Here is a 26,616-nt window from a genome sequence, read left to right as displayed (position 1 = left end):
TTTTGTCTTTAGGACCCAGTTTTAAAGTTGTTATTTTTTTATTGCAGGAATGTATGATTTTAGTCTGAAACATTTTCAATCTCAACTTTCAGATGCATGTTAATTTAACTTGATGTAAACTTCTATTTGTAATCATGTTAAATGCAGTGAGGCCTGATACGTTTTAAAGAAATGCATAAAAAAGAAAAAAAAATTTTCGCTGTTTCATCCGTGAATTATCAAATATAAAGCAAAATATTACTTCTTCGATAAATCAACTGGCTTTTTATAGGAAAGATTGAAGCGTTAATCATATGTTGTAAAGTAAATGTTCAGTAGCTTTTTGCTTTACTGAGTTTTTTTGCAACCCAAAATCTATTCTGCGGATGAATTGTGCTATGCTTAACTTATCTACTGAAACTAGCCAAACGAAAATGATGCTTTTCATCTCAGAACACGTTATTTAAATTTAGAAACCGGAACAAATCTGATATACCCCCCTCTTGGCGACTTTTTCCTGTTGGCGTCAAAAAAGCGTCGCCAAGAAAACTATGTATGACGTCATATGTCATACATCGTTCTTAGCGATGCTTTTTTAGCGCCAACAGGAAAAATTCAAATTATGTCATTAATTATTTAATGAAATTAATGCATTAATTTTTTTCCGTTGTTTCTCCGGGATACGAGCCCTCGGTCTCATAGTACTTTCGTAATGAGACCTCGGCTCGCCGGCCCTGCCTCGGTCTCATTACGAAAGTACTATGAGACCTCGGGCTCGCCAGGACCTCGCTGCCGCTCGGTCCGTTATCCCTCCGACTTTTAATATACATCACAGTCGGATATAAGTCACAGATCTCCTCCGTTCAGTATACAATAAAGTCACAGATTTTATGTGAAATTAACACCATTTTTGTGCTACAAAAATGCCAACCAGACCAAAATACAAACTACCAGAAACACACTAAAAACACAATAATTCAAAATATGTTCACTTACCTTTTTTACTTTTCTTTTACTTCCTCACGTGAGGCAGTGCACATATGTTCCGCTCTTAGGGAAATTATCCCATTTTTTATTATCATTACTTTACAAAAATATTTAAATATAAAATATATATATAAAAAATCTATTTAGGACTCCGGTACGTCCAAACGTTGGACGACCTGACGAAAAAGAAAAAGAAGATTCATTCAAAAATTTCAATTGATACATTTGGACAACATCACAAACCGAACTCATAATTAAAATAGAAAATTCAACTAAATTAACATTAAAACTTAATCAACTTAAAATCTCCCTAAGAGCGGAACATATGAGCACCTACCTCCTACCACACACACACGTGCAAAAAGACAGACTTCGAGAAACTACTTTCCAGCGTTCAAGTTGCAAAGCCAGGGTTGCCAAGTTATCGCCTTATTGGCGATTTTCGTATCGAGCGAAAAATTAAAATCTCGCCAAGAGGGGGGCATATCAGAGGAGAGCCTAGAAACCTATGGGGGAAATGCTCTTTGTTTGTCTTGAAGTATAACTATTCCTTAGTTTTAGTCATGCATAGTGTTAGAAATGGCATAAATCAAATCTATTTTTTTTTCTATGCGGTTGGTTTTTGCAAGTTTCTTCCCTATTTTCACTTTACCAATACTTGTTACTTCAGAATGTCAGCGAAATGTCAAAATTCTATCATTGTGAACTGTGTCAGCAGAGGAGAGTCCGTATGTTGATGGTTCAAAATGTTTTTTTTTTTTAAATACATTAAAATGTTAATACCTAAAAACATTTTCCCCTTAATGTTCCACTTAATAGTTAGACAAAATTACTGGTCTAAAGCAAGTTTTCTGAATTTCAAAATAATTAGAAGAAGAATTTTTACAACCGCATGCATAACTTTAATGTAAATATAACTCATAAACCAGGGCTCGAAATTAACAGTGGTCCACTGGTCCCAGACCACAGAAACATCCATCGGACCAGTAGAATATAAATTTTGCTGGTCTATTGGACCAGTAAAAATTTATTCCTGTTTTCTTTTTAAAAACTGTTAACATCATTTGTTGAAACTGTGGAGAGAATGTTTGCACCTTTAATTACAATATTTAGGTTTTCTTTTGAAGAAAAAATAAAGTTCTACAGCACGATAAACAGTGGTTGTTGCTATGGGGGGAGGGGGAGGTGAACCACCCTAGGTGTTACCCGTCTGGGGGTTGACACTTTAAGTGAAATAGCAAGTTTTTGAAAAATATAAAGCTAAAAAGCATTTTTAGGACTACAAATTTCAAAATTTGGTGTTGCTACAAATTACCTCTCCAGGACCAGGTGTCACCTATGTTAGGTACGTTGCTATAACATATTGTTTTTGCCACCCTATTGCCTTCCTTCCAAAGCGACGATATAAATAAACTTTCTTGCCTTACTTCCTGGGCTAGTATTAATAAAAAGAAATCTTTTTTCTTCTCTTCTCCAGTCACTCAGACAATTTTGTTGAAAACAGCTAATTGATTCTCTTTATCATAATAATTTTGTTGTACAGATTTTGTATTTTTTTCTATAATTGCTTCTTATTTAAAACCAGGACACAAGAATGGACCACTAAAATTGTGTACGGACCAGTAAAATTTCGTAGTTACTGGTCCGTTGGGCTAGTAACTTATTTTTCTTAATTTCTACCCCTGCATAAACTGAAAATATGAATATTAAAACATTTCCAATGCCTTAAAAAAATGTCCTAAATACAGAGAAAGCCAATTATTTTGGCAGTGTTGAGTAAACTTTCAGAAGTCTGTAACTTATTTTTTTCAAATGGCTTTCATGAAGAATTTAGCAATAAATTGAATTGAATCTCTTGAGAAAGTTCTTTTAGTTCATAATTATTTGTAGACAGCAGTGTTGTGACAGCATTTTTTCAGAAACCGACAAGACTGAAAACTTTTAAGATGGAAAAGCAATATTCGCAAAATAGCAACAGTGAAGTTGATAAAGATGCATGTTCTGCTGATTCTTGAGGAAATATAGATGGTTCTGGCAAAAATAGGGCAAAAGTGAAAGTTGCTCAATGTATATTACAGTTGGACTGGTTAATACGAAATGTCAAAAATCAGCGCATTTGTTCATATTAGACGTTATATTCGTAATAACCATGAATGAATGATACTGCGAAAAATTGCAGAAATGCTTAATTATATTTAACATTTTTTACTACTAATACATATGTTATTTAACTTTTAATACATTCAGAAAAATCATTTATTTCTTATTTAAAAGTTGAATGTTATGGAAAATATCAAAAAAGGAAGATAATAATCAACAATCGCGGAGTAGGTAGTAATCCACACTGGAAAATGAACAGTTTTATCTCCAAGTAAATTGCAATGTCATCCATGGATAAACAAATGTACGGCTTTACTTTCTATGCTAAATATTTAATATTTTCTTCTTGATACACAATAGGACTTCTAGTACCTGACAAAATGATGAATAATTTCTAAAAAAGAGAATTGCAGTATTCAACTACGAACATTTAAATAAAGATGTTAGAAATTTTTGTTGGTCTTAGCCGATACTTTCAATTTAATGTATGTATTATACGAGAAATTTTTAATGTAATTATATAGCAAACCAAACTTGACGATCAAAATGTTCATTTTAGGCGTGATTTCGTATTAAGCAAGTTCAACTGTTTATGGTTTAATTTAATATCATATTGATCTTTAAAGTTTGGATATTTTCATTCTAAACACAAAACAACATATAAGTTAGTTTTATATTGGATAATATCACTAGCAGTACCTGTGCTAAGGATTTGAAGTCCATTGAATTAAAAAAAAAATCCAGCCTTCCCCCCCCCCCCCCAATATTAAATGATTATTTTTCTTGAACTAAAATGTGTACACACTTTTTAGCCGCTAGCGGCAACCAGCTAGTTCCATTTTTTATGCCATTTGCCTTTCTGTTTGACTTACTCTTCATTCACCTTTGTATGCCATGTTCGCCGCCTACAGGGACTGTTTAGATTAAATTTGGCACCTGTATTAATTAATCGATTGTGTTTTTCGATATTGATTTGAATAAAATATTTTATATACCTGTTTCCAGTGGCGTTTTGTGTTATTCACCTTTTTACGGCAAAATTGCCGCCTTTTTCGGTTATCTACCTATAGGATCTATCTCTAATTTTTTTTATCCATCTCTTTATTTTATCCTCCCCGCCTATTCCCTAATCTAAACAAAGAACATTCAAAAAAACTGTGAGCTTTGTTCATTTAATTAAATACAGCAAAAAAAAAAAATCTTTCTCTTGTTCTCCGTAGTGTTCAAAAAGTAGCATTTGCAAAAAAACCTCACTATTTTAATTGAATGAAATTCGCACAAATATGTAACACAACGTAAAATAGATACAAAAAAGGAATAAAATACCTAAGTTAGAAAAAGGGAAGAGAAAAGCAAGCGCTACCATTAGCAATAGCAAAAAAAAAAGATAAGCATTGTAGGGATTAGGATTTGATTCCTCAATATCGAAATCCAGGTTGTGACATTAGCGGCATAAAGGAAGAGTTTATTTTTGGACTGATCGACGGAAGCTTGAAGATACATGTGTTTGCTCTGAATTTTAAAAATTAAAAAAAAAAAAAAAAAGCTATTGCGCATTTTTGAAAACTTTTTTCTGAAGAGGGTGAAATGTTTTGACTATTACTAGAGACGTACCAAGTAGCACTTTGGCTGAGTACCGAGTACTCGGCCTTTCACTACTCCGCCGAGTACCTAGTTATCGAGTACCGAGTTCCAATTATGTTTTAAGAAGAACCACTGATACACACGTGATGAATTTCGAACTTATTGGAATAGTAGTTGTTGGAACACGAGCAGGGTCAAATTTAATTTAATGGAAGGAAGACCCAAGCATTATTTTGTAAAGGCTTTTATTACACACATCACAAGAACGACGGCACACACAAGAACACGAGGACAACGGAACATACAAGAATGGATGACTAAAAGTTGAAGTGGAAGTACATTCTTCCCGCGCTCTAATAGCGCCCTCTATTCCGTAATGGGGGAGATGCAACATCCTCCGCCCACAAAAGTTAAAGTTTAACCTAAACTTATAAATTTAAATAACTAGACAATTAAACATTTGTTTTTAAAATTAACTCACAAAAATATAACACTGAATTAAATTACAGTACACAATTAAAACATTCAAATGTAGATGTTGACATTAAAATATTTAAAATATCAGCTCAATGTGTCGTAGGTTTAACGATCCTACCACTTCTGGTGGTTATTGGTTCCCTCATTAACTCAGAAATTTTACCTGAAGTTTCCAAGCGGTACAAACGTTGAAATGGTCGTACCATTCACCACTCTGAGTTTTCAATCTTGCAACGCGGGAGACACCGTCACGCCCTTTGTAAATTTCAATAATTTTGGCTAAAGGCCAATCTACACGTTTTTTATTATCCAAACTGATTAAGACAATATCTCCCACAGCTAGTGGAGTTTGTACTCCTTTGCTGGTCTGCCTTAAAATGGAGAGATATTCTTTTTGGAACCTAATTTTAAGTTTTTGTTTAACGGCGCGGAGGTGCCTTGCACGTTTGCAAAGGTTTTTTAAGTCATTCTGCTCTAAGTCTTCGACGCAGAATTCAGTCTGATCCTGCAAAAATAAAGATGGTGTTATAGCTACTAAATCAGAGGGGTCCTCCGAGAGATAAGTGAGGGGTCTGCTGTTTAGCAGGGCTTCACACTCACACACGACGTTGTGAAGTTCATCATATTGGAGACAAGCTTTTCCTACATTACGTCTCAGCAATTCCTTCAACATTTGGACTACCCTCTTCCACCAACCACCCCACCAAGCGGCGGTTGGAGGGTTGAAGTGCCAAGAGATCTTCAAGTTCGAGTGAGAAATAATGACACTCCAATCGATGTTCTGGAGCTCATTGTTTAGTCCAACGAAATTTTTACCATTGTCAGAGTAAATTGTTGCTACTCGACCTCGACGTGCGATAAATCTTCTTAATGCAAGAAGAAAACTTTGGGTTGATATGTCCGAGACAAGTTCGAAATGAACGGCACGGTAAACTGCACATGTGAAAATTGCTATCCAGACTTTATCACGATTTCGTAGGAACAGAGGACCAGCCATGTCGACACCGGTTGTCTCAAACACAGCTGACATTCTCACACAATCTTCAGGAAGAGGTGCAAACACAGAAGTGGCATGTTTTGACTTAAATCTTTGACAAATCACGCATTTGGACACTACAGATTGGACAGTTCTCCTGGATCTCAGTATCCAATACTTCTCTCGTAAGATGGAAACGAGCTTCTGTACAACTGCATGATTATACGTTCGATGCGTATCTTCGATGAGTTTGCAAACAAGCTCGTGCTTGTCCGGCAACAGTATCGGTTTTCTAAAATAATCTTCGTTATCTGTAGAGTAAAGTTTGGTCTCCACTCTGAGGAGACCATCAGAATCAAAGTTAACCACAAAGTTAGCAGGAATCAGTCGACGGTTTTTGACAAAGGTCTCTTTTTGTATCAAACGGAAAATTTCGAGCTCCGATTTGGAGAGCTCTTCCCTGCTCAGATGTCCATGAAGAAGAGTGTTTCTTTTACCATGTACTGCTGATTTTATATTATAGATGAATCTTTTCACGTAGGCTAAAATTCGTATGATGGTAGAAAATCTTGAAATTCGCTTACTCCACTCCAGGAAGTTAGATTCCAAATCGTTTAGAGTGATATTCGTCGTAACTGTTGGTATTTTTTCTCTAGAAGCGAGTTCCAAACCATCTGATAAATCAAAGTCTTGGGTGTCTGGCCAGCATGCACGATTTTTCAACCAAATGGGACCCTCCCACCAGCAAAGACTGAAGAGGGTTTGTGCATTACATCCCCTGGACGCGATGTCTGCAATGTTCATCTGTGATGGAACAAAATTCCACTCTTCTTTCGACGAACTTAAATGGATCTCTTTAACTCTATTACGCACAAATGTTTTCCAAGTTCCTGAGTTTTTTATCCAACAGAGCACAACTTCCGAGTCAGTCCAGTAGAAAGTTTGGATATTCTCAATATTCAGTGATGTTTTGACGTTCTGAACTAAACGAGTGCCGATTACTGCAGCCAAGAGTTCGAGTTTTGGGATGGACATTTCAGTTTTCATTTTGGTGACGGGATCCTTTTTTAGAGGGGCAATGCGTGACTTTGCCTGAACTAATTTAATCTGAATTTCATTACCGCACTCAATTCTCAAAAACACACACGCTGCAAAGGCTTTCCCACTTGCATCACTGAACATATGCATTGTGGTAGTTGACTCATCAACTAAACCCCCAAAGTAGCGCGGAATTTGAATTAATACCAAAAATTTCAAACTAGCAAGCCAATTTTTGAATTCCTCGATAATTTCAGGCGGCAGTTTTTGATCCCATGTTAGCTTATAATTTTTCCGCGCTTTTTGCATTAGAAGTTTTGGAATGAGTGTCACGGGTGCTGTAAAACCGATCGGGTCAAATATCTTTTGCGAAATTGACAAAAGTTGCCGTTTTGAATACGAATCGTTGATTTCAGTCGAAACATTGCCGAGATCGCAAGATATCAAATCCGCACTTGGATCCCATAAAAGACCAAGTACTGAGCATTTTGTTTTTTCCCCGTTTTGATACCTTGAGGAGAATACCCAACCCGTGAGCTCAAACCCCGCTTTTGACATAATCTGACAAGCTGTTGTTCGAAACTGTTGAAGTTCTATCTCATTTTGAACACTAGCAACAACATTATCGACATAGAAAGAATCTTTCAATTTTACGGCAACTTCACTACTACTTTCTTTATCTAAATGATGATAAATCGTAGACATAAGCAAAAATAAACTCGAAGAAAGGCCAAAGACTACTCTACAATGCCTATACGTTTCAATTTCGCGTTTTTCATAATCTTTCCACCACAGAAATCGCAAAAAGTCTCTGTCTCTAGGGGAAATTGAAATCTGCAAAAATGCTTTGCGAATGTCTGAAATGACGCCTAATCTATCTTTGCGAAATTTATTCAAAATGGAAGGGATCATTTCAATATAGTTTGGTCCAGTAGCTAAGCATTGGTTCAGGGAAATTGAATTTTCGTCTTTTGCAGAAGCGTTGAAAACTGGACGTATTTTTGTCGTAAGACTAGATTCCTTAAAGACGCTCTGTGAGGTAAATACCGGCATCTCTATTCAGATAAGTTTTCCCCGTTAACACTACTCGGGACCTGCTCTATGATTCCCAACTGTTTCCATTCTTTCAAAATTTTGTCATAAGAATCAAATTTCCCTGAGGAAATAAGTTTAGAAGACATATTTTTGAGGCGTTTTTCTGCTTGAAATCGCAAATCAAGTAACTCTGGATGCCCTTCAACCCATCGAAGATTTACCTCATACCTATTATCACAAAATTTAACAGTTTTTTTCAAAAAAAGAAACGGTTTCATCATCAATATCCTTTTTTATTTTGTTTTCTACAGGGTCCCATATACCTAGGACATCCAATGACCAGAGGTCACAAATTTTGCTAGCGTTTAGCAATGAAATTATAGGCATGGCATGATTAGAACAAGTGGCGTCGGATACCGATTTACCCATAACTACCCACCCTAGATAAGTTTGAAGAGCGGTCAAGCCGTTGGGTTGCTGACTTATGGCACCAGTTAAAATTTTTCCCAAATAATCAGCACCTAATAAAACTGATATTTCAGAATCATCGGTTTCCACATCCGATAAAAGGATTCCGTTTTTAGTGAAGTATTCGGCATCAAATTTACTTATTTTTGGAATTTTGCCACAAATTATATCCTTATCTAACAGTATCGCTTCACACGAAAAATTTCCCCGAATTTCCTGTAGTTCACACTTAAATACGGAATGTTGAATTTTTTCTGTTTCAACACCGCCAAACAAACTATGTTTAAGAAATTCCGAGTGATCAGTTTTTAAGTTCAAAAATTCTGCGAGTTTACGATTTACGTAAGACCTTTGTGATGCAGAATCACACAAACAACGCACTATTTTTGTTTTCGAAGGGCCCGATACTTTAATTCTAAGTGTTGCCTAAGGTCATGCGAATTTGTATTACTGTTACGAGAAATTGAATTCCTTTCTCTTTCCCATGCTATTAAAATTTGTTCAGGAAAAGAGGCTTCGACTAAAGGATAAAGCACGCATGCGTATTTTTCCTTAGTCACACCTAAGTTTTCCAAACAGCGCAAATGAGTGTCTAACTGATCAACTAAGTTAGTGAAAGACAAATTTTGAGATTGATTTAGAACCAATTTCAACAGTTCGCGTACATATAATTCAATAAGCATTTTATCATTCGCAAAACGTGCTTTCAAGTTTTTGATAACAACTTTATAATCACTTTTAGACACTTGATAAGACTGAACAAAATCAAAAGCCTTACCTTTTGTTGTTTGCATTAAATACGCAAATTTAACGTCATCCTCAATTTTTGGATCCTCGTCAATTTTTTGGAACATTGACCAAAAAGAAAACCATTGTTTAATATTTCCGTCGAATTCAGTCAATTGCAGTTTCGATAAGTTTATACTCGAACGTTCAGTTGACGTGGGGACGTTTCGTTCTTGCTGTACTGGATTTTCAAAAGTTTTTAAAAAGTCTTGGTAACGAACTTTCGCAGCCGTGAAATTATCCCGATAATTCTCAATTTGCTCAAGTTCATTCTCCACAATCTTGTCTGGTTCCGCGTTCGAATCCGGATTTGAAGAGAAGTAACTAATGACGAATTCGTCATTTTCAAAAAGACGCTTCGTCTTTTCCTCAAGTTTGGCATATGCCAGTGAAGCAGATTGGACATCGTTTGCTGTGAAGCAGTTATCCAACTCAGTTATCGTTCTTGTTACTGCTGAGCGTAGCACTTTACGTTGAAGCAGGCAGCTTTTTTCCATTTTACTTTTTTTCTTTTTACGTCGGGTGCCAGAAATGTTGGAACACGAGCAGGGTCAAATTTAATTTAATGGAAGGAGGACCCAAGCATTATTTTGTAAAGGCTTTTATTACACACATCACAGAACGACGGCACACACAAGAACACGAGGACAACAGAATATGCAAGAATGGATGACTAAAAGTTGAAGTGGAAGTACATTCTTCCCGCACTTTAATAACGCCCTCTATTCCGTAATGGGGGAGATGCAACAGTAGTATAGACCTCCATGTCCATATAATAGTTTTTAAAACAAAATTCCAGCTGAAATTTAATCATGCATTATTTAAAAGATTTTGGTTGTGGCAAACATTTTATAAAAAGCTAATTTTCAAAATTAAAAATAAACAAATAAATAATAAGTATGATTAATCAAGTTGGAATTAAAACAAATTATCGATCTATTTTAGTTCTAGTCTGGGGGGTTCACAGAAATTTTGGGCCCCCTACATGTTGTTTACTTCTATATTTCATGCCTAGTTAAAAAAATATTGGGCCCCCTTCAGGTTCAGGCCAACAGGTGTCCCCCCCCCTTGTTCACGCTCCTGGTTCTAGTCCGCCAAACATAATAATATAAAAATTTCATATTTTTACACTGCTCCATTTTTAATATATATAAGCTTTATTAATTTTGCGGACATTGAAAAGATTTACTCCATTGAAGCATAACAAACTTCATTATTTTCACAATTTACATACTTAATTTTCAAAAAAAAAAATCTCTCATACTTTCTGTCAGGTGAGTTTAGAAAAAAATTAAACCCAGGAAAAAACACAAAAAAAGGTTTTTTCAAAAATTCATAAAAAATGCAAAAATTGGTCTATCTTCAAAAATTTTTCGGTTATCATCTTTAAAATCAAATTCCCTACACTATAGTACAAAAAAGAATTTGTCTGGTACTATTTTTGCGGGTCTGTGAGGTAAAAAGTGCTAAAAATCACATAAAACATTTAATTATGAAAAAACTAACTAAAAATTTAGAATTTGGGCATTGAGATGCAAACAACGGAGTTCGTTCGAATTTTGTGCCAAGTTTCAGGGCTGTAGGTGCTATGGGGTCTTCTGGCCATTGGGTACAAACAGACAAAGAAAGAAACAAAGAAACTCCATCTGCTTTATATATAGAGATGAAAATTGTTACAAAAGTTGTTTTTGCATTGCAAGCTACAGATGGGGGACAAAATAATATGAACACCTGTGAAATAAGGAAAAAATTTTATTAATAGGGGGTGGGACCACCCTTTGATTGAAGAACAGATTGAATGCCACGGGGGATAGATGCATAAAGGTCATGGACAACATTTAAAGGAATATTAAGCAGGGTTGGCAAAAACCCGGGTTTTTTTTTAAAAGTCCATGGACCCAGGGTTTTTTGGGTTTTTTTAAATGTAACCCAACTAATGCTGGGTTTTTTTAAAAGAAATGTGGGTTTTTTTTTTTTTGTCTTTTTTTAGGGAAAATTTGGGGTACTTGTAGCATATTGTAGCGTAAGTATATGGACAAAGCGCAAAAATTGTCTTGGGGTAAAAAAGCTGGAAAACTAGTTAAAATTCAGCGTTTTCTGAAGAAAAGTATAAAAGACGACAAAACCCAAGAATGGTGAAGTTTCAGATTTTTTAGTTTTCATGATTACCAACAGTTAAGGCAAAGTTACTTCTCGAGTGAGAAAATCTATTGTTTCTTTTTAATTGCTACTACTTTTTTTTTTTTTTTTTTTTTGCATTTTACTTTCCTGTATTTCATTTTGTTATGCAAAACCACTGTAGAACCTCAAGTAGTTTTTACTCCCTTTTTACTGAATTCCAGCTTAATCAAGATATTTCTTTCAATTTTATGTTGGCAGTTTTTCTATTTCTTTGTACAAACTAAGAAATATTAAACTTTTTCATAAGATAATAAAAATACTGTACATCCTGTTCTGTTTTCTGCCCGACCGTTTGAAAAATCTGTTAATTTCTAAAAAATATATCTTGTGTTTATTCGAGATTTGCGAGGTGTTTGTTTGCAGGAAATAATTCACATGAAATCCTTTTAGCTAGAGTAGTTCCCTCTGTACAATCTGCAAATATTGGGAAAATCAGACGTGACAGGACTTAGTCAAAATAATTTGAGTCCATTTATTTATCAGTTAAAGAAAAAAGTTAAATATATTTGTTTAAAATCTTTGAAACATTTTTTTAATGCTGTTAAGAGTTGAGAAATACTATTTCAAAAAAATCATTTTTTATGTCCAATGTCTGTGGTGAAGAAGAAATGAAAAAGAAGCTTAAATTGTGAAAGTATTTAAATTAATTTTTTTTTAAACTTCTCAGAAAATTTTAAAAACCCAAAAGTGGGCTAAATAATGGGTTTTTTCATTGGGTCCAATCCGGCCAACCCTGATATTAAGCCATTCCTCCTGCAGAATGGTCTCTAATTCCGAAAGTCCGGATGGAGGTGGAAATCGGGAACGAAGTTTGGACTCTAAATATCCCCATAAATGTTCAATAATATTTAAGTCCGGAGACTGAGGGGGCCAGGCGAGATGTTCAACTTCACTGTCCTGCTCTTCGAACCATTCTTGGACACGTCTGGCAGTGTGTATGGGGGCGTTGTCGTCTTGAAAGAGCGGTTGCTCTCCAGGGAACACAGTCTGGACAAACAGATGGACATGATCCTCTAGAATGCTCAGATAGTGATTAGATTTGACACGCCCATGCAGAATAACAAGTGGCCCAAGACCATGCCAAGATATCGCACCCCATACCATAATTGAGCCACCCCCATGCTTCACAGTCGGCAAGAGGCATTCAGGGTTAAAGGCTTCTGAGAGCATTCGCCAGACATAAACGCGCCCAGTAGTCTGAAATAAGGTAAATGATGATTCATCTGACCATATTACCTGCTGCCACATCTGTGGGGACCAAACTTTGTGGTCTCTGCACCATTGGCATCGCTTGAAAGCATTAGTTGCTGTCACCAAGGGTTTTCAAATTGCCACTCTGCCATAAATGTTCGCAGCATGAAGTTCCTTTTTTGACAGTTTTTTTGAAACGGGGTCCTGGAGATGGCTGTTCATTTCAGATGTTATTTCGGATAAGGATTGCTTGCGCTTTCGGGCTACTATGCGCTTAAAGCTCTTCTATCCCTATCAGCAAGCTTTGACTTTCGGCAACTGTGGTGCTTTGAAGACGTCGTCTTACCTTTTTTCATGTATGCTGTCATAACCTTTGACACCGTACCTCTTGCACATCCCAAAAGCTTTGCTGTTTCCGTAACCGATGCTCCACTTAAACGCGCCCCAACAATCATTTCTCTTTGGAACTTTGTAAGGTCTGACATCTCAACTTATTACAGAAATTTAGAACCAAGCACACAACATTTGTGACTACTGTTGAGACACTGATAGGTTCCTCTTCACGCTCACCAGGTGGCAGACTTCTGTTGCAGGTGGCGTGGCTGTACTATAAGTGTGAAATACGGCATACTTTTTCATAGGTGTTCATATTATTTTGTCCCCCATCTGTATGGTACCCCGGGCCTGGGGCACCTTGTTCCACTAAAATAAGTTCTATTAAAAGATCAATGTAAAAAAACGTCAATGAATTGAACAATTTCAAAAAAAAAAAAAACTGGGAGGATAAGAAATATTTAATAAAACTCATGCAGGGTGCCGGCAGATCAGGGAAAAGTCAGGAAACTTTATCACTCAGGGAAATATCGGGGAATTTTGAAAAAATAACAAAAATTGAGAGAAAATTGATCAAATGAAGGAAAAAAAAATTTTCCTTGCAAAATGAAGTATTTCAATTTCCTACGAATTTTCTGTCAATTATTTGTTTTAAAAAAGTAAAATTAATGAGGTGCAATTGTGCAGTACCGCATATTTGTGCATCTTTTTTCCTCAAAATCAAAGTATTCAATTTTAGGATGAGCTTCCTAATATTGCTTCTGTGTCTGTAAAGTTGTTTATTTTACCCTACTTGAATTTTCCTTCCAAGCATTCCAAGCTACGTAAAATAAACAACCCTACGGGCAAAGAGGAAGCCATCATTGATGACTTGCTCCCTTGCCTTTACTCATTGTCTTGAAGTAATTAGCATACTGTTATGTGTTATCACAATTTCAAGAAAAAATCTTTGTTTTATAATTAATGCTGAAAAAGCCTTAAAAGTTATCACTTGGTGTTTTTAACTAGTTTGCTAAAATTGAATTTTGACTGAAAATCATTTTTTTTTTTTTTTTTTTTTTGCCATAGTATTATTCTCTGTCACAATTACACGAAGGGATTTTTTTTTTTTTCCAGACTTTAAGGCTTTTATTTTAAAACCATATATACATTTCAAAATTAATAATTGTTTTTGAATTTCATTGTTGTTTGTTACTAAAGTAATCTAAGATTTTTTTCCGACAACTAATGAAATCATTTGAAATTGAGTTGTGTACATAAGTAAATATTTTTATTATTATTTAATAGTTCATTCATTAAAACCTAAGTTCTTGATTAGAGACTAGCTCAATATGACTGGTTGTTGAAAGATTTCATTTTTTTGTACATAAATATGTTTATTCTGGCATGTACAAGTAAAGGGCAATAACTGCACTTTTTTTTTTTTTTTTTTTTGCATTTTTATCATCTATTGTAAGTTATCTTTATTGTACATACTCGCTTATTTGGTTTCCACTGAAAAAGTGGCAGGAAGAATACGTCTAATCCCAACATTTTCCTATTGTTAGTACTGAGTCCACCACATTTTTTGCAAATATCTCAAACTTATTTCTGCAGATAGTGTCGTTTACCTGCACTGGCAGTATTATTTACGTAAGTAAAACTACATTACTTCTATACTTTAACTGTCACTTGTTATTCTTGCCGCTACAATTATACTGCTTGAAAATTCAGTTCAAGATTACTTCCATTTAAATTTTTTAGTTTTATCATGATTAGATATGTCTTTAAGAGTGGTTTTAATAATTTCTTAGAATTCTTATGTTAACTGGTTCCTGGAAGTAAAGTATTCGTTTTAGATTTCCTACAATATTTCTCTGTCTATTATATAGTAAAATATACTATTTTTACCAAAGAAAAAAGGAGCATCTTTTCAAAATATGTTTTTAGTTAACAGCTTAAACTTTTCTAAATACTGCATTTTATTTAATATGCAATGCTTTTCAGGTAGGGCAAAGAAAGGAAACCATTATCATTGATAACCTAAATCAGGGAAGTTTAGTGAACTTAATCAGGGAAAAGTCAGGGAACTTTTTTTCTAGTTCCTGTCGTAGAAAATCATGTCTCCCATGTCGTCCCATGGTAGAAAATCAAACTGCTCATTTAATTTTTTGCTGAAATGAAAAATAGAAAAAAAGGCCAGCATGCCAACCCATATTTATATTCTTTTCCAAGGAACAAATGTAGATAAATGAAAGTGCAGAACCTAAGTTAGACCATCCTGAATCTGTTAAAGGTACTACCTATTCATATTCAGTCTATCCAATGTGAAGTTATATGTAGGGGGGGGGAACCATACTACAGTATAAATTGATAACTGCCTCCTTTTTACAATCAGTTAAATACCATTTCTGCTTCATTTTAAGCCACTGTCATAAAATGTTTTATTGTTATGCAAAATACTAAAACTGAATGGTGTTATTGTATATAGATACATATTTTATATTTACAACCTGTCAGATATAATAAATTTTAATGTTAATGTTTGTTAAATTGCCTTTCTGTTTATTTTATTTTTTTTTCTTCAAATTACTAACTAACAAGTCATAGTTATCCATTTTTTTATTTTAAAAATCTACCTTTTCCGGAATATGAAGAAAAGAAAAATATTTCAAGCAAAAGATTGATTTTTATCAAAGACATTTTTAGTATTTTTTTGGTAACAAGGTTGAGCTTTTCCCAAAATTTGCTACCGGGCAATTCCACTGTAACATGTGATATTTTTACCCTATTTTTTCTTTTCAAAGTCATTTTCATTTCAGAAAGACAAACCATTAATACTTATTTTACATACTCTTAAACAATTACATGCACTGCATAATTATTCTCAGTTTTTTTATAATTATTCATTAATTTTAAAAAACTGAGAGAAATTACGTTGTGCATGTAATTGTTGTACAATTATAACAGTATGTAAAATGAGATAATATTAATCAATGCTTGAGTTTTCAATGCTGATCTAATGAAAAAGAATTTTAAAAAATAAATAAAATATGTCTCATACATAATGGTAGTAGCATCCCCCTAAATTGTAAATTGATCATAAGCTTAAACTGTTTTTAAGTCTGGTTTGTTAAAAGTTTGTAATTTTGAGTCATTTTGGTATTTGTGTAACAATTCCACTGTTCTTGCAGGCATGGATGGCTGAACAGAAAACTGAAAATGAAAAGAAAAAACAAGAAGAGCTAAAAACTCAGTATGAAAAAGAACAAGATTTATACAACAACAGGCAAGTTTTTATTCATACAGCTTCTAAATTCAAACCGCTTTTAAAACAAAGGTGAAAGAAACAAAAATGACATCCACCCCCTCTTCCATTAAAAGATGATTCTATTACATTTATTTATTTATTTTTATTTTATTTTATTCAGGGTTCGTACGGGTCATGGAAATCCTGGAAAGTCATGGAAAAAAAAAAACAGAATTTCAGACCTGGAAAAGTCATGGAAAATTGAAATTTTCATTGAAAGTCATGGAAATTTATTTTAAGTCATGGAAAAATGTCTTGGACAAAGAGAAAGGAACAGTAGCTAAAAGAGCACTAGAAATCTTGAGTGATTTAACAATATAGCACATAAAAGCTATTGAAAGTGGAAAATTGAACGTTCCAAAAATCAAATCTGAATTTTGAAATCTCATTGCTTCCACTTCTGTCGCAGCCGCTTGCCATTTTTTGAGATGTGATTTTATTGCCTGGACATTACTTATATTTTGAATTTTCTGTTATTTTCAACACTTCTTATGTTTCATATTCTGTAGTAGCAAAATTTCACGTTCTTAGTTTTGCCACGCCCACTCAAAAAAAAAAAAAGCAATTCAATTGCATGCAAGTTCGATTCCATCACTCGTAAGGAATTTATTATTAAATTTATCAGAGTTTATCTTAATTTGTTGAATGTTTTAGAAAATAAAGATCTTAAGTCAGGCGATAGAATACAGAAATAGAGGAATTCTAATGCTCTAAAACAGTAGTTCCCAATCCCAACATACGGCACGCAAAACTAATCTATGCGACCCACTACTACGTTCAATGTCAAGAATTAAACATGTTCTGGAATTTCTGAACCTATTAATTTATATGCATTTGAAAATATGCAAATTTGTAAACAAAACAAATATACTTTTGAATCAGAAGATTGATTCATTACTGAATGTTTTTTTTTTTTTTTTTTTAAGATCTGGTTTAAAAACAAAAAGAACTAAACTATGTGGCTTTACTTTAAAGAACCAAAATACTGTCAAGTTAAGTGGATGATTAAAGGTACTGTTGACACTAAAAGGTAACCTTTGAAGCAAATTTATTGAAACTTAGTGATGACTCATTCAACCTTTGTCCCATTCAATGTCATTCTGCCTGTTTTTTAAAAAAAATATCAGACATTTAAGCATCATCATATTTGTTTCACTGCATTTTTACTTTATGAAAATTTATATGATGAAGACAAATAAGAATAGTTTAGTTTTTTAAGTGTGCACTTATATTTTTTCCATTACGAGTAAGTGCTTCAATGAGGCTGTGGCATTCATATACTAGATGTTTTGCTAATGCTCATTTCAAAATATTACTAAGTTTGAGATTAAATAGTGCTATTCTCTTCATGTAACGAGGTCATGAAAATTTTCATTGAAGTCATGAAAAAGTCATGGAATTGTTTCATCCAAATAGAGTATGAACCCTGTTTATTCTATTCTAGAGCATTGCTGAGCACTGAAAGTAAGGATAAACTTGAGCTGAACTTTATGTATGAAGCTCCTCCTGGTGCTAAAAGAGGTACAGTCAAGTTTCTCATATCTTAATTTGTTCTCTAAAAATTTTTTCTTGCAGTTTTACAATTTATTTACCCAATTAGAAGTTTTGTATTATGTTTTTTTTCTCTCTCTCTTTTATAATTTAATCTTTTAATTTTTTCTTCAACTCAACTTATGATCATTGTATAGAAAAAAATTCTTTACTTTTTAAAGAATGCATTGTTCAGTGCTCGTTTAAATGTTAAATTTATTTAAACTGAACATTTTGGTTACTAAGAAAAAGCAAGCTATATCTTCATATTCTTCTTGAAACCCAGTTTTTTTTTTTTTTATTAGCAACCAATTTCCATTAGTTTTTTTTTTTTTTCATGAAACACACTGAATGTAGAAGCAAATCTCTAATTTATGACTAACCAGGGTTGGTAAAAAAAACGTTTTCAAAAAAAAAAAAAAAACAGGTTTTTTGGTTTAAACCAGGTTTTTTTGGTTTAACCCGTTTTTTTTTTTTTTTTTGGTTTAAATACTATTTGCGAGAAAAACAATTAATTTTCGGAAAGTAATTAAGGTTCGATGTAATTAACAGTTTTTCAATAGTCACATTATACCTAATTTCTTGATTAATTAAAGAGATAAGAACAAAATCTTGTAACTAAATTAAATAATTAAAATAGCTTTCTGCGGGGAAATATTGATCGAAATGTTTGACTTGATTAACATATTAGTATGCATGTATATATAGACCCTTTATGGTACGAAATACTTCAAGAAGTGGTTGTGATGCGGGTTAAGATAAAATATAATGAAGATCCAAGAAAAAAACTTTATAAAACCAACATTATATGAATAATTTTCGAATAAAGGTAAAAGTTATATTTTTAAGCATAATCTTTTCAAAAGAACAATTTTCATATTTTTTCTTTCTGATCTTACATAACGCTGATTTTTACATACACAATGTCGCAAATATTGAAGTAAAGCAAAATGCACCACAGTACATGATTGAACAGTCAAAAAATCGATTGCTGTTGTACTGACAAAGTTTTAAAAAAAGTTCTGCTCTATATTCGACTCCGTTCTTATTTTGGAAAGACTTGGAAAAGATATCATAACCAACCAAAAATACCAAAACCAAAAAGATAACCAAATCAAAAATACAAAAATTGGTGTAACATGGCTTAAATTACAGCTTATTTACTGGCATACATGTTGCATCCAGCATTGAAGTTTAAGAAATATTAAATGCAAACTCTTTAGAACAAATAAATGTGTAGCAAATTCTATTTCAAGAAAAAATTTTTGCAACAAACATGATATGCGTGAAGTATAAACTTTTCTTTTTTAATTTGATTCAAAAAATATTATTTGTGTTCACCTGCAGAACAAATCTTAATTTTTAGGTGCAAACAATTAAGTTAGACTGTTGATTACCTTACAAGTCAAAGTTAAAATTCCATGAAAGTGCAAATAAATGGGCAAAAATGTCACACCCCTGCAACAGGAGTGAGCAATATAATGGATTGCATCTATAATAAAAGATTCAATCCTTAGTAAATCTTAACTAATCATGCAAATTAAGCATAATGATGGAAGTTGACTGAAATCTGCTTTATGGCACATATATGAATTTAAAAAAATATTTTTTTTTTTTTTTTTATTAAAGCTTGTAACACATTTTGAAGAAGCAACTTTGCAATTTTAGTATTTATCTCTGAAACTTAGCTAGGAACTTAGCATAAATGGAATTTTACATTTTTCAATATGTGTGGGGAAATCAATGTAAACCTGTAAAATGTGGTTTTTTTTTTCCAAACATTTTTTTAAAAACTGCATGGTTTTTTTTTAAAAACCAGTTGGTTTAAACCAACTTGGTTTAAACCAAACAACCCTGTGACTAACAATTGTAAAGAACTTCCACATAGCTATAGTATACTTAATCATGTAAAACTGATAAAGCTATCAGTACAATTTAGAAATATTTTGCATGAAACATCATACATATCAGATCTCTCCTTCGTTCTTAAGTCATTGTGAAACAGGTTAACTAACAAAAATTCAAAGCCTGTGTTCCTTGAAAAACAAAGAATTATCACCTAATGTACCTTGAACCTTGCAAGTATAATGAAACATCAAGGAAGATAAAAAAATGGCATACAGTATAGCCTCGATATCTCGAATCTCTCAGGAAGAAAAAAAAATTTAGTTTTTGAGTTATCAAGTTTGGAAAATATTACATTAGCAACTCTCACAATTACATACGTGAGGTATATTTATCTAGGTGCTATGTGAACACTTTGTATAATGTTTTACAAGTTATTCTACATTTTACTAGATTTGAAATTAATTTACATGCCATTTTCGATGTAACGAAATCTAGTATTCAATTTTTTGACTAGTTACTAGAAATTGGTAAACTGGGTTGTTAGCTGCTTCTGAATAAGCAGACTTCCTATTTTTCATTTTACGATAATTTCTTTCATTACAGTGTTTTCCAATAACAGTGTTATGTAAAAAGTGTATCTACTGAAAAAGTTTATGAAATGAACAGAAAGGTTGTTTCAAAAAATAAATTTTGAGATAACTATGGAAAATACATATAGGAGTTTTACAGAAAATTCATTGGGATTTTTTTTTAATTCAAGATGTCAAGAGTTTTGAGTGAAGATGGTTCGAGATATCAAGGTTTGACTGTATTTATTAGATTATCTTACCTTTTTAATTTCTGTGTTCTAAGATAATACATAATCTAAAATGAATGTAATGTGACCCACCAACAGAATTTTTGTGGAAAAAATTAAAAAGTGACAGACTTGAAATATATGTTGCTGACCACTGAGATAGAAATCCTCAGAGCCAGAGGACGTAAGTCACATTATGATAATTCTACAGGAGAGGGGAGAAACTTTTTCTGGTGCATGCAAAGGATGGGACACGCTCTTTTAACCTTGGTAAAAATTTGAAAATAATTTTTTTTTAAGAATTATGTTTACATGGCTCAATAGGGAATATGCTTCACATACAATGTACTAATCAACTGAAATTCGCAATTTTTGGACTTCCTTCTGGCTCTGAGGTACAGAAATGTGTGCAAAATTTAGTTGCAGTATGGTTACAAATATTAACTTTAAAACGTATTGTTATGTATTTAGTTTTTGTCTTTTTCTACTCTTAAAATAATACAGTTGAACTGGTACAGAAGAGAAATTTGAGATAAGGAGATTTTCAGATACAGTGGTTTTAATCAAGTTATAAAAATGTCAACAGTAGAAATTCAATAGTTTTCCCCTGGGCTACATTGTCTCCAAGACTGGGAGGACAACATGACCACCAGTATGAGAAAGGTTCTTTGGGCTCAAGTCTGAAAATTTCTAGCAGGAATTCAAGAAATGAAGATTTCCAGGAAATATTTAAGACATAAAGAGCTTTTCAAAGTTGGCAAGATAAAGAGGTTCAATTTTATTCATATGTTGGGTTGATGGCCTGTACCAAAAAAAAAAGATTTTAACATTTTTAAACTGCTTGTATGATTACTGTGTAGTACTTAAAAATTTTACGATGTAGTAAATGGTATTAAGTCTTTTAAAATTCTTTTTTTTTTTTTTCCATCTTTTCCTGCCTGCTGCTGTAAATGTTCATTAACAGAACGTCAGGTATGTTTTTATTTTCTTTTTCTTCCTTTTTTTTGTTGACATTTTAAGTTTCATGAATTTTTATTCCTTAATGTTCAGTCTTATGTTTTGAATTATTAGCATCACCTTTTCATAAATATTTAATATAAGGTTTTTAACATTTTAATTGTTATGATTTATTTGTTTGTTTGTTTCACAGAAAGAAGATGACGAGCCCGAGTACAAATTTGAATGGCAAAGAAAATACAATGCTCCAAGAGAAGAGTAAGTAAAATTTTATTTCAAACTAGCTAAACCTGGCTATGCTTCTCTGTGGCTCAGTCTGGTGTTACTTAGTGGAGAAGTTGATAAAAGCATTTCATAACTTAGATTCACCAAGAAAACAGAATATTGTATATAGAGATACAACACTTTGTTACTGTGGCTTGGTAAATAACCACTTATTTCGTTGCATAACTAATGGTTATGCCGTGGAATAAAAGGAACGAAAGAATCAAATTATTTCTCACTGAAACTCATTTTATGTTTGCTAAGCTAGTGAATGGACTACATTTTCGTTTATTCCTTTTCTGCATATACTTGCAGATCAGATATTATACCAACTTTAGAGGTCATAACATAAAACTGCCCATTAGAGAAACATTTGTTTTCTAAATCCAACTTCCCCCTCCCCTGGAAAGTAAATTCTGGTTGCCCTGATACTCCTGTTCATGTATCGACAATCTCAACAAAGACCAAATACTGCATTAGCTCCAAGTCTTTGGCATCAAAATATTTGCAACAATTGGAAAAATTGCCAAGAATTCCAATATTGAAACCTTCTTACATTTTTAATTCTCATGATGCCAAATAATATGTTAAATAAAACTGAAATGAAGCAAGGAAACATGTTGTAATTTATTTGTAAATGCATTTCTTGCTGTTGTTTCCATGGCTATGTTTTCATCATACATATTATATGTAAAGGTTGCCTTGAAAATTCAAAATTTCATAGTGTGGCATGTGGCCAGTAGACACTTTTAATTTTATTCTGTATCCGTATTTTCATTTTTAGCTACCCCTTTATCTAGGATATTTATTTACTTATTTTTTAATTTATTCTTATTTATTTATTTGAAAACAAGAAGTTTTTAGCACAAGGCTAAACATTGGCACTAAGGTTCTGGTTGGCTAATTGACGATTGATTGTCTTCTTGTTTCTATGAAAAATAAAATTTCTAGATGAAACAGCAACTGAAATTGAAAATGTAGCCATATAAAAAAATTCCAAGTGTCACTTGCTAATGAAATAAAATTTGGAGTTTTCTAGTCTGCTTTTACATATAGCTCCTGAAAAACCCCTCTAAAATCTGTTAAATCTAAAAATAGCAACTCCCGTTTTTAGGGAGTTTAGTACTCAATAATACAAATCAACAGTTAAAAAAAATGTAAAATTGGTGTTTTTGAAAAAAAAAAATCCAAGTTTTTTTTTTTTTTTTCAATATGCTGTTTTAAGAAAAATGAAACACATATTTCCAAATTTTGTACTATGTTTTGAAGAAAGATTTATTATTTAAAAAAAAAAAAAACACACAAAAAATGTTGTTCACCATCCCAGAGATAAAGAAGTTTTAAAATTTTATGAGAATTGAAACCCAGGTTGCCATAGTTTTTAGGCTGTATTTTGGGCCAGTTTTTTTGGAAAAAACAAAAATGTGCCTCTAACTTACTTTTTTATGAATTTTAATGTATATTAAAATCAAAAACTTCGGAAACTATAAAAGATTTTTTTCCTTGCTATTGATATGGACTATGTCACACATTTGTTTTTCCTCTGAATTTTTATTATGTAATGGAACATAGTGTTTCCCCTGGACAAAAAAGGGGCAGGGTGCTTTCAAATTAAAGGGCACTTTAATTCAATTAAAATGGCAACACAACATTTTGATAGAAGTTTTGTAATAGTAAAAAGTGCTTTTTTTCCTTTTTGGTATACTAGATACGTACAAAATCCAAGTACAGTAAAACCCCTCTAATGCGGACAATAACGGGAATTTTTTTTTTTTTTTCAGTTCACAATAGAGGCGTATCCACAGGACAGGGGTTTAATAATGTTATTCGCACTGCAATCGGGGAATTAAAAATGTCTGTATAAGAGGGGTGTCCGTTAGGAGGGGTTTTACTGTAGTTTTTTGGCAGTAATTATTTTTAAAATTATGAAATGCTTTTAAATGTTTAGTTTTAAAAATGAAGCTGCTCATTGCTAGAAAGATATACCAAACCATATAATAGCATCATATTATTTTATGCTATCATTATTTATTTATTTTTTAATGTTTAATAAGGAATATGCTTCTTTCATGTTGTTAATATTTATTTTTTTTTTTTTTAATCTTTTTGCTTTACAGCTATGCTAAAGGAAATGCAGACATTAAAGATCAACCATTTGGAATTCCTGTAAGTATTCATCAATTATGTGTTACCTCTTGTGTTGAAAACTGACTAGTAATTTACTCATAGTTAAAAATAATTAGAATCATGCTCTTATGAGAGACAATATTAATCTACAGGTATGGTGCCATTTAAAAGGCTATAAAGCTAAAAAAAAAAAAACGAAAATTCATGAAAATTTTTAAAATCAATGAAAAATGCAAAAAGAATGCATTTCTAATATCTTTAAATTAAGTTAAATTTTTGGTATGTTATGTTGTTTTATGTAATAAAAAACATTAAAATATACTTTTAGTCCTTGAATTTTGTGATGTTTTTAAAAAAATAAATATCTTTTATAAATTGCATCAAACATTTTCCTGCAGCTGTTTTTCAGAGTTTCTCTATTTTATTTGTATACTCGAAAAATTCAACTTTTTTTTGGGATAATCCAATTATTTTCGGAATTTTTTATTTATTTATTTATTTTTAAAAACCGGCGTCGAGTTTTGTGCATTGAAGGAATTGACCTATTTAACCTTTCCACTTTAATGAATTTCCACAACTAATAACACATTTAATAAGGATCTTATTTTTGGAAACTTGGGGGACTAACATTGAGTTTATGTTTCACCGAAAATTGCATGCAATATTTGAATTTTCATCCTTTTGAATCTTGTAACTGTTTCAATTATTTTAAAAGTTAGAAGCTATTTCAACATATGCTACCTTTAATGTGTTTGTTTTATTATTTATTTTCACGTTTTATTTATATATTTTTTAAAAACTTGATTTAAGTTGTTAAATAATTGACCACAGCAATCACTGTTGCTATTTGCTGAATCTTCAGCTTCAAGCATTGGCACTATTGAATCATATGTGACTAAAAACGATGTATCTCAAACTTTTGTGCACATCAAAGACTCAAAAATCATGACATGCATAAAGCAAACAATTGGGAAAATATTTCATCATGTTTTCTATAAATGCAATCACAGCAAAATCTTAAAAGGAATTTTGAAATCACTTCAGAAATAGTTAAAATTACTGATTGTACTATATAAGACTTTTGAAAACCATGCTTTTATTGTTATTTTACGTTTTTGTCAGTTTGATCCTACCTGCCCACTATTAAAGATTAATTTTTAAGTTATCATAGTGTGGTGTAGAAGTTTTTATTTTGTACTGGTTATTTTAATATTAACTGGAACAAAATCAACCCTTATTATTTTGTTATTGTAAAAAAGTTGACGCTTTCAAATATTTGTAACTAGTACTTGAAAAAGCTCATTTTATCCTCAAAAAAGTCTTAAATGAAACTTCGAACAAATTTCCAATTTTGCCTTTAATCTTGAATTGAACCGAACCATTGCTTCGGTCATTCGTCTGGTCTGTGCTTATTCTATGTTAGCTACCAGTTTGTTTGGCACTCTTGGCTTTTTTAAGAGGTTTTCCATCTCCAGCTCAGTCACTTTCCTATGCCAGGCTGATGAGTGCTAATAAGCACGAAACTGCAGTCCTCAGCTGGAAATGACTGAGCTGACGATGTATTTCAGGATTGTTGTTGTTTTTAATCAATGTTCTACATCTGTCGAACTTAATGTAAAAGTTTGAACATTTACTTTTTCTACCTTTTTCTAAAAAAAGAAATTTTATTGAATGCTTTCAAGATTTTCTGTAGAAATGTTAAATATTTTCTATTTAGGTGAGGAATGTAAGGTGCATAAAATGTCATAAGTGGGGTCATATAAATACAGATAAGGAGTGTCCACTATACAGTCAAGCTAGTACTTCCGCTATGCCTACAAGTAAGGAATAATACTTAAAACCAAATTATATGTTTTTATCTTATGCGAATATCATTTAAAAAAAATTAGATTATACAAAAATTTTGTAAAGTGCTTTTCATTGAAGGATCTTAGAATCCTGAAATAGAAGGAATAATATACAGACAATAATGTTTAATCTGCCATAATTGTTAGTAATTATTTAACTCATGTAAGCATTATGTATTGCATATAATATAAATATTATTCTTTAATTTGAAATTATTTTATTGGAAATCATAACCTAATATGAAAACATCATGTCAGCTATTTACTGTGAAAGTAGTGTTGTTCATCATAATTATGTCTGACAGTATGCAATTCTTTATAGCATATTACTTTTTGAACATTCCCATGCTAGATTTATCAATTGATGGCAAAAGTTAGATTTGATTTAAACTTTAACGTATATTAAGAAACTTATATTAGTTTGTAACACAGATCCTGTACTCAATCACTTATTGTTTTTAAAGTACTTCATTGCAAGAAATTTTGAAATGTTTCAAATTTTAGCACATATTTATTTATTTCTAGTTTGTGTAATAGGAGTTATTGTCATATTGTATATTATATGCATTATCAATGTAATATATCATATAACATATGTTAGTAGATTACATCACGCTTCAATAATAGTATTTTTAAACAGCATCAATGGACCCCATGGAACTAATGAGACAGATGAGAGAAGATGGTTATGGTTTAAAAGAAAATGTTCTTGGCCACCACTTAAATCCAAAAGCAGCCAATCAGGTAAATTCAGGGCTTTGTTTATGTTTTCCTACTTAAGTAGCGAAAGTTCTATTTCTGAGAGATTTTTTCCTATTTTTCT

At 32.3% G+C, this 26,616-nt stretch overlaps 1 protein-coding gene across 1 annotated transcript in view; it reads left to right on the top strand.

The window, feature by feature from the left end:
* The window catches only part of LOC129229446 (corepressor interacting with RBPJ 1-like), a 41,374-nt gene that overhangs the window by 210 nt on the left and 14,548 nt on the right, over nt 1–26,616 (top strand). The window contains exons 2-8 of the mRNA XM_054863759.1: nt 16,309–16,403; nt 17,869–17,945; nt 21,563–21,570; nt 21,749–21,813; nt 23,937–23,985; nt 25,664–25,766; nt 26,434–26,537. Of these exons, the coding sequence (XP_054719734.1) occupies nt 16,309–16,403; nt 17,869–17,945; nt 21,563–21,570; nt 21,749–21,813; nt 23,937–23,985; nt 25,664–25,766; nt 26,434–26,537 (501 nt within the window). The remainder of the gene's footprint in view (nt 1–16,308; nt 16,404–17,868; nt 17,946–21,562; nt 21,571–21,748; nt 21,814–23,936; nt 23,986–25,663; nt 25,767–26,433; nt 26,538–26,616) is intronic.

The sequence above is a fragment of the Uloborus diversus genome, chromosome 1 (assembly GCF_026930045.1).
Source record: "Uloborus diversus isolate 005 chromosome 1, Udiv.v.3.1, whole genome shotgun sequence".
NCBI lineage: Eukaryota > Metazoa > Arthropoda > Arachnida > Araneae > Uloboridae > Uloborus > Uloborus diversus.
This window is presented reverse-complemented; position numbering and strand designations above follow the sequence as displayed.